Raw genomic sequence first — 8907 nt, 5'->3', positions numbered from 1 at the left:
GAGGATTCCCCGCGGCCGCTCCTCCGGCGCCCGGAGACCCGCGGGGATCGCGGGTCGCGCCTCGGCCGCCGCTGTAAGCGGGACGTCGGTGCCGCCGTCGCTCGCGGCGGAACCGGAGCGGCGCGGTGCTCGTTCCTTGGCCGGCCCGGGCGCGGCGGACCCGGCGGCGGGAAGGTGAGGCGGTGTGCGTGCCGGGGTCCGTCGCTCGCGGAGCAGGAGCGGCGAGGCGGCCGCTCTGCGGGGACGGGGTTCGGCCGCCGCCCCCCCGTCCTGGCCTCGCCTCTGCCCGCCGGGCTCAGTCGTGCGGGCGGGCTCCGGGCCGGCGCCCAGGCCGCGGCCGGTGCGGCGCAAGCGGGGCCGTGGCGGAAGCCGAGGCGTCGCAGCCGCTAAAGCCTTGCCGAGGGACAAAAACCGGGCTGAAGTAGAACGTATGCAAATTCTCCGTTCTCTTCCTGCACTTGGGTGAGGCGGTGAGGAGACAGGGTTACTTGATCGCGAACTTGCCTCCGGTCGTGTGAAGTGCACGACACAGAATAATGTGAATCCTAAGCTACTGAAATGTGAATTCTAAAAGCTGCTTCAGTGTAGCTTTAGGCATAACTTAATTAGAGTGTGAGAATAACAATAGTAAATTTTACAGTGAGTAAAGGAAGGTGAGTGACATATAGAGGGTGTGAGTGGGGTGCCTGACTCTGTTCCTAAAAGCTCACAGAAATTGCATGCATATGACATCAATTTTGGTTTTGTTCTGTGGCATGAAAAAAACACAACAACAGCAACAAAAAAAAAACCCATGTATAAATTTACAAGTAAGAGAAAATAGCCTTGTACAGAGCATTGAGAAGAGTTTTCCTAAAGCCTTATTTTTAAAAAAAAACACATTGAATTGTAGTCTTTCATGTTAAACTTTTCAGTCTTTGCAAATGTCTCTGTAATCCTAGCATAGGTATATTGAGGATGACTTGGAAGAAGATTATGGTATGGCTGCTGCAGGACAGTATTTGAAAAGTCTTGTCACCTGTGTCAGATGAGGTTGTCATGTTTGTCATTGTGGCAGCAGCATCTACCTGTTGTGAATTTGTGATTTTCATGCAGGAATAAAACTTTTTAGTTATATAGGTGTCATCTTTTAGAAACCTTCATGGGTTGTTTTTGCTGGTGTTGTCCATAACACTAAATGTATTGGTAGAAGGGATGAAGATAAATTGTATTTTCTTTTATATTTTCACTTTTAAGTAGTTTACTTGGGTTTTCTTATTTGCATTGGGGATTTTACACCATGGGCAGAAGGGAAAGCATAGGGTGGAAGTCAATAAGTAAACTCAGGCTCTGAGGAAGTGTCATTCCTGATGGTTTTTTCATTCTGTTTTCCAATGACTTGGATTTCTAGCTAGTATTGATTATAAAAGTTAAATAATTTCACAAGCATCCTGTATGCAATTTTTTAAATAAGCTTTTCTCTTTTTCATTAAAGGTGAAGATCAACTGGGATAGCTCTGAATACTAGTTTTGTTGTTAAATTAGCTTTCAATCCATTAAGTGCCTTACTGGATGTGAATCCTTCAAGTGCCCAGTATGGCTCTGGCTGTGATGCTGAACGGTGCCTCCTTCCATGGTGGGTGCTGCAGGCACAAAGTTTTACTCTCCTCACTGGGACCTCTCCTCAACAATTCAAAATTGTACAGCACCTACAGGAGGCCCGGGGCAGAGCCTGAGAAAAAATTGTCTTGGCAGAACGTTGATTTCAGCTTTAAGAAGAGCATTGATCACCTGAAGACTCAACTAAGCTTGCTGAAGAAGGAAACGCTAGATTACTTAAAGGGACCTGGAGGCCATCCATTAAGTCAGCACTTGTTGGAACAAACAAGGGTGTTGTGGCAGTTTAGGAGCCAAGAAGATTTAAATAAATGGGTTATTTCCTCTGATATGGAGATTGGAGGGAAAAGTAAAGTTTACATCAAATTGGGTAGGAATAACCAGGCTGCTCTGCTGTATGGAACCCTCAATACAGAAGTGCCTCGTGATGGGGAGACAAAGTACAGTGGATATTGCAGCATGAGATCCAGACCACTAGTGGTAAGTACAGCTCCGTGTTTGCACAGCTTCTGATACGAATCTGAGGGTGTTTGTGGAATCCCAGTGACAGCAAGTGGCCTGCTCTTTACTGCTGGTCACTTCCAGGTTTCTCTCAGACACGTAATTGCTGCTGTGCCTGCTTTGACTTGGAAGGAACTTAAATTTTTTCTTGGATTTCGTTTTCCTTTCTTAGAAAAGGAATAATACATATTTGATCATTTACTTATGTACAATAGACAGACCTGTTTGCAGCAGAAGGATGTGGAATGAATCTTTATATCCAAAATTGGTGTGATTATCTTTCTAAATTTGAAATTGACTGAATGTCTCATAAGTAAGAATTTTCTGGGCTTTAACTTGGTCTATTCATCAGACTTGGTTAGGGTGAATGAATCATTTTTTCACAGGAGCAGAAAACAAGGCTTTGAAATGTACTTTTTAAAGGTCTGCCTCCTACTGTACATCAGAAAAAAATCAAGACACAAATCTTTGATAGCTCAGAATTGAGCAAAATAGAACCAGGAATGGGTGTGCTTATTATGGATACTGCTTGTTTCATCCCTTATTTCTAAGCACCTTTAAAAGCAGAGGAACATTTTCACAGACTGGATAAAGTCCTTAAATATTTAATGTGTTCTGTTGTTTGTGTGTTGGCACAAGTGCTTAGGTAGAATAATTTCTGGGCCAGAATCTTGGGGAGCAGAAAATATGAGTAAGCAAAATCAATGGGTAAGTGAGAGACATATGAAGACTGATTAAAATGGTGACATTAGATCAGATGACTGGAACAAGTGGAGTCTTGTCTGAATTAAACTCTCAGCACTGCTGCTGACTTATGAAAATGTGACCCAAACTTATCTCCTAATTCTTAAGTAGTGCAGTGTATCAGTCAATCTTTATTTAAGTAGAAAAGGCTTAAAACTGTTGAAACCATAAAATGAAGTAGCTATAGGCCTTATATTTATATATTCATAATCTACTTATTCTGTTACCTACAAGATGAGTTTGTAGAACAATAGCTGATAGGTAATCATAGTAGTGCTGTAAAATAAAGGGGAAGAATCTGAATTTTTGGTGCTAATTTTGACTTCTTGTCAAGTCTAGCCAAGAATAACCTAATAACCTTGCCCTCTGTCCCTCATTGCTCCAAGTGACTTCAGTGTAGAAGGACTGAAGGACTCTTGGATATATGTCATCAGGCAAATGGCAACATCTCAGGATTTTTCAGATCTTTGGAAAAAATGCAATAAAGAATTAGACATGCTTGCAATCTTATTATTTCACACAGTTAATGAAAAAAAAGTTAGAAAACATTAAATGCTCCCAGTGTTCATTAGTCTTCCATTGGAAAGCTTTCAAAGGGGATAAATTATTTCACTGCTTCAATTTCCTGCCGTCGCTTCTGAATGATCTAGAACTGACCACAGAATATTAAACTTAGTGAACTACATAAGTGCTGATCTGTCACTGCCTGGTAGGGAATTCAGTCCTAGGAAAGAGGTCTGATTTCTGATAGTTACAAGATTGTGGCTTATAATGAAAGTGTGAGTCCTAAGGCAGCAACATTGCAATTTGTGTCTCCAGTGTAGTGCTGAAGGAAATTCGGTGAGCTCATCGGCCAGGGTGATAACAGAGTAGCTGTGTTCACTGTGTTACAGTAAATACTATCTGACATAATAACAAGGGCATGATCAAAGCAACAATGCTCTGTTCCTCATAATGAAGGTGTCCCTCTATTAAAGAGGAGTAATTCTATTTATCAATAATTTGTAGGGATCTTTTAACAGGAAGAAGTATTATGACTGGTCAAACTTCAACAGTCTGTATTTACGTGTCCGTGGTGATGGCAGACCTTGGATGGTGAACATTTATACAGACCCCTACTTCTCTCATCAAAAGGATGATCTCTACAGCTACTTCATGTTTACCCGAGGAGGCCCATACTGGGAGGAAATAAAGGTGAGCTAATGAATCCTTCAAACTAACGAGACCATCTTGAGGTCCTGGTCAAAACACAGGAAGGGGATTCTTTCCACATTCACAGTTTCTATTGCTGTCCACTCAGCGTTTTCGTTATACAATAGACATGTGCCTTTGGCTTGAGAGTAACCAAAACTGGAGTAGGGGAGGGCACACTGTGTCAGTTGTGTTAAAGAATTGATCCACCATGTGTCTCTGAATGCCTACTGTTGGCTCTTACTGGAGTAATAGGATAGATACAGCAATTGAAACTCAGCAGGCATTGCCTGGAATATTCTCTGTTATCATTTATCTGTAATACAAATGGGTGTGGGCTGTTGTAGGATTTGTTCCATGCAACAGGATTTGCTTAACTTGGAGCCTCTCTGGAGTCAGTCAGACTCAAGAGTTGGGGTTTGTAATTTGTGACCCTTGACTGTGACACAGAATATTTTTAAGAATTGTGAGTTGTGGCTCTTTTCTGGTGCAACTTGAGGACCTTTTGTAATTCTCTGATGACAGCTGTAGGGAGGTTTGCACATCCTTATGAATTGGTGTTGAGTGCTCCACAATACCATTGTCCAGTCATGTGGGAACAGCCTGCTGCTCCACAGACGAGGAGCCAGGAGGATGAAGGAGTGTCACTGCTGGCTTGGATGTTTTCCTCTCACCCTCACCAGCCACCAGCCAGCCCTGCTTTCTTGCTCCCACTACTTTCAAAGAAATTTTTACATTACCCTGAAGTGCTTTGCTAGAGATACTGGTGCCAGAGTACGAAGTTTGCGCTGTGAAATCCACAGCCTGGGTACAGATGAGCTGTCAGTATGTACCCATGCTAGACCTGGCAGTAATTTCTGGTTTATATTTCCCTGGTACTGGAAGGAGATGTTCTCAATGTAACCAGCCACCTCCCGTGCCGCAGCCGTCCGTTGTGTCCTGGCGGGGTCACGCTCCCGTGCGATGGCTGCGGCCGCCGCAGGGCGGGGTGGGCCTGGAGCTGGCTGCGAGTGGCCAGCTGAAAGGGTTAATGTGGCCCATTTCTTTGTGCCAGTTGTATGTACCCAGCTAATTCTAGTACCAGGTACAGCAGAGCGTTACTTTACTAACACGCTATTTTCTTTTCCCTAAGTTTCTATTTTATACACTGGTGACACTAAAGTCTGATTTTGTTTTGTTTATGTCAGATTCCATTCTCCAAATTCTTTCTCTCCAGTCGGGGAAGAGTCCAGGATAACCAGCATCCTGTCTGGTTAGACAAGGCAAGTTTTCAGTTGGCTTTATTTGAAATTTCATTTTAAAAGGCAGTATAAGGAACACACAACTGCTCTGTAGGAAATTTCCTTCAAGATGGCCTGATATAGATAACTTACAAATTCTCTAATGTTTGTGAATTTGAAATTGAAGGGCCTCTTCATGTTATAAGGTACTTATTCTCACATGTGGTAAATGAGAAAATGAAGTTGTGTATGGGCTATTTAAAAATATTTACTTGGAGTTAAAGGGACAAATCAGTACTTGATCTAAGTATCCTTCATTTAACTTTTGTTGATGGTTATTTTATGTGCAGCATTTGACAGTAAAAATTATGCACTTGTAGTGTAATTTTAAAAACATATTTTAAAGAAACCCAGAAATCAGGGAAGCAGTGGGAAGGTAGTTTAAGAAATCTTCATAAAATGTCTTGGTCACATACAGAATATTTGGAGTTGGAAGGGACCCACAGGACCATCAAGTCCAACTCTTAAATGAATGGCCCTCATCACACTAACGTATGTTTTCCTAGGAACCTGGAAAAGCAGAAAGTAATTGTTAAATAGGAATAAAAAAGGCAGGAAACAGTCAATGTATCTAGAGCTTGCAAAGGAATAGATTCTTCAGAGCAGAGTTTAGGTGACTCCTGTAGATTATCTGTAACAATGTGATTTGCTAAAAAAGAGCTTTAAAACTCTCTGGACTCTAAAAGCCAAGGGGCTGCTTGTAGAGCTTGCTGCTGGGGCAGGAATAGCATTGAAAGCATTAGAATGATCCAGAGGAGTGTCAGTGCATTTACCTAGCTTTGTTCTGTTATTTATTTAGCATATATTTGCAATATAGATTTACATTCAGTCTACATTTAAACATCTGACACAGCCTAGGCATTATTTTCCCAAACTTACAGCAGTCCTTAAAATCATGGGCACTGCTCAGACCTGCACTTTCAGCAGGGCTTTGGGGCAGCTGATTTTATGAGGTGGCCTGCACTGGTGACTGTACTGAGCTGTTAATGATGGAGGTGTTTTGTAACCTGTGAGAGCTGAGGGAGCATTTGGGCAAGCCACAGGCTAATAGAAAGCATGCACGAGCCACACAGACTTGTTCTTATATTTAAAAACATTATTCTAATTGGAAAACAGTGGCTAAGAGCCTTGTTTTACTATTAAACTCAGTAATTAAGTTTCATGCCAGCTTAAAGTTAAGTTCTAAAATGTCTGGTTTGTTGTTTTCACAGAGTAGATGGTGTATCACTATGTAGAATGATCCCTTCCATCCTTAATTACATCTTTGTTTCTCCTATTAGCGAAAGAATTGGGATTTCTAAACACATTTTCATAAAATCAAATTGTGATGAAAGTGGCTGTATAGAAAGCATGAAGGATAAAAGTAACTCGCTTTAGGCTTGGGCCATTTTAAATCAAGGGTTTACTAACACAGTGGTAGACAGGCACATGTGGAGTCATTTCCCACTGGGGTCTCTATTGAAAATGGGACAGTGAAGTGTTCAAGCCTTAAAAAATGCCGCTGCATTTTGAACAAATACCATTTTAAAGAAGATGGCTGTGATCGGTGTGTTAAATATGACTTGGGAGATACAACTGAGTTTGATTGTGATATTATAAATACTGTTCTACCCTCTGTGTCTTTTAATCAGGTTAGAACCCTTGGATTCACCATTGGAGATAAAGTAGATGGTCCATTCCAGCTGGAGATTGATTTTATTGGTCTGCTAAACGACAGAGCTCATAAAGAAAAGTTTGCCTATGAAGCATATGACAAGAACACTCCAGTCTAAGTTGGGCTGGTGTCCTTTGAAACATTCTTCAGATATTTGGTTTATTTTTATAAAATACTTCTTAACATGTGGTTTGTAACATCTTGAAGAGCCTATGTAAGCATTAAAGAGATAAGTGCATGAAGTGTGGCACCACTGGTATCTTTAAACTCCCAAATACAGAGTCATGGAGAGACTGTACACAGATGGATGGATTGCAACGTAGCCTGAGAGCAGTTGTGATGTTCTTACAAAGTAGTAACTCTTCTTGGCTTCTGTCCTGACCTTTACTGAAAAAAGTATTTCGCAAGTTTGTTGTTCTTTTCTTGTCCAACACTTTTATTTTCTACATTGTGGTTTGTTGACAGTTGTAAAACGCTTGCATCTGCTAGTTTTAAACTGAAAAAGGCATGAGAATTAATACTCTGGGGACTGCTGCTTAAGTGTGACTCAGCTACTGAAATTTGCAAAGAGCAGCACCAGAAGTGGAAAAGGCAGAAGTATTTCAACCTTTAGCTTTGGCTCCTCTAGATAGCTAAAAAAAGCAAAAGCTGCCATAGCTCTTGTTGCCAAGATGGAAACAAGATGGAAACAAGAGCTTTCCTAGGGGCTTGACTTTTCCTTCAGAGCTGTTGACAGTAATCCTAGAGTGATACAGAGCCAAGGTGGAAAGAAGCAATGCTCCAAAGGAGTGGGGGGAGGAAAGCTGCAGCTCTGTCTGCTCCCTGAGAAAGCAGAGCTTGGCATACGTAGCACCATTACAGGGCAGAGCAGATCCCACTTCTGCTGTGTGCAGTTGGCCTAACTCAGCTGTGTTGTAAGAGTTCACAGCCTCAACTGGTGGCACAGAACCTTAACACTTCCCTTTTGCAGAGAAATCCAGTTTTCAGTAATTCAGGATAACTACTCACCACTTGCTTTATCAAGAGTATGTTTCAGCTATCAAATTTAAATAATCAAAGCAGTGACCTCCTCCACAGTGACCTTGTTCAAGTATACTTCAGAAATATTGAATGTACCTGTATTTTCTATGGAAGAGACCACAGTGAAGCAAGCTGAAACAGGATCTTGTACTGTCATCTTCCTTTTGCACTGAATTCAGCAGCTTAATTGTAGAAGAAGGATGATACCAGGAAGATATCAGAGCAAACATCTTTCATGGAGTGGGAGGCAGGTGAGTTGGTAAGGAAAACTTGGCACAGGAAAACACAGCAGTAAATACAAATGTGAACAAAAATAGTACCAGAGTAAGGAAGCAGTTGTAGTTAGTATACTAAATGATAAAGCCAGTGATGAACAGGACATATGCAAAATATTTATTTCCCCCATTAAATTTATTTAGAAATTTGGTTTTTCTTGACGTCACAACATATATTTTATGGGACATAAATACAGTGAAACATTTATTTGTTCAACAGCTGCTAAATTTCTACTTCTATCCCTAAAAAATTCAGACAACTTTTCTATGTATTCTTTAATGTAAAAATAACAGGTTCTTTTAAAACCACGGTATTGAGCGTACCTCAACACAATTATAACCTCTTTTAAGCATCTTAGAGGTGAAAAGCAAGAGAATTTTAACATCTGCTATTTACCATAGAAAGGAACAAAACCTTAACTGTTCAAAGCATTCAGTTGGTAGTTTGTAAATTCAGTTGTGACTTTTTGAAAAAGGTAGTTTACAATTATGCATTAGTTTGCCAGAGAGCTTGCATATTTTTTCTTCTCTTTGAAATTCCCTACTGTTTCATAGGCATTCAATTAGAAATGCTGAGTAATTGCTGTAACTTAGAGAACTTAAGAATTGATCTGGAGAACAGGGCAAGCAGGTACTTCCAAATCTG

The 8907-nt window shown here is 41.2% G+C and overlaps 1 protein-coding gene across 1 annotated transcript; it reads left to right on the top strand.

Annotated features, from left to right (window-relative positions):
* Positions 1–12: 12 nt before the first annotated feature.
* NDUFAF1 (NADH:ubiquinone oxidoreductase complex assembly factor 1) lies at positions 13–7208 on the top strand. Its single transcript, XM_041401792.1, has 5 exons — positions 13–174; positions 1475–2076; positions 3850–4035; positions 5220–5294; positions 6944–7208. The coding sequence occupies exons 2-5, from the start codon at positions 1576–1578 to the stop codon at positions 7082–7084; spliced, it is 903 nt and encodes a 300-aa protein (XP_041257726.1). The 5' UTR covers positions 13–174; positions 1475–1575; the 3' UTR covers positions 7085–7208.
* Positions 7209–8907: the final 1699 nt, after the last annotated feature.

The sequence above is a fragment of the Onychostruthus taczanowskii genome, unplaced genomic scaffold (genome assembly GCF_017590055.1).
Source record: "Onychostruthus taczanowskii isolate IOZ18803 unplaced genomic scaffold, ASM1759005v1 scaffold1, whole genome shotgun sequence".
NCBI classification, from domain to species: domain Eukaryota; kingdom Metazoa; phylum Chordata; class Aves; order Passeriformes; family Passeridae; genus Onychostruthus; species Onychostruthus taczanowskii.
The sequence above is the reverse complement of the archived record's forward strand: the minus strand, read 5'-3'. Positions and strand labels throughout refer to the sequence as shown.

Bases quoted from the DNA above. Each gene is read 5' to 3' on its own strand.
- NDUFAF1 (XM_041401792.1), top strand. From the start codon at position 1,576: ATGGCTCTGGCTGTGATGCTGAACGGTGCCTCCTTCCATGGTGGGTGC. The intron at 2,077-3,849 runs GTAAGTACAGCT...AATAATTTGTAG, and splicing joins TGAGATCCAGACCACTAGTG to GGATCTTTTAACAGGAAGAA. The intron at 5,295-6,943 runs GCAAGTTTTCAG...TCTTTTAATCAG, and splicing joins ATCCTGTCTGGTTAGACAAG to GTTAGAACCCTTGGATTCAC.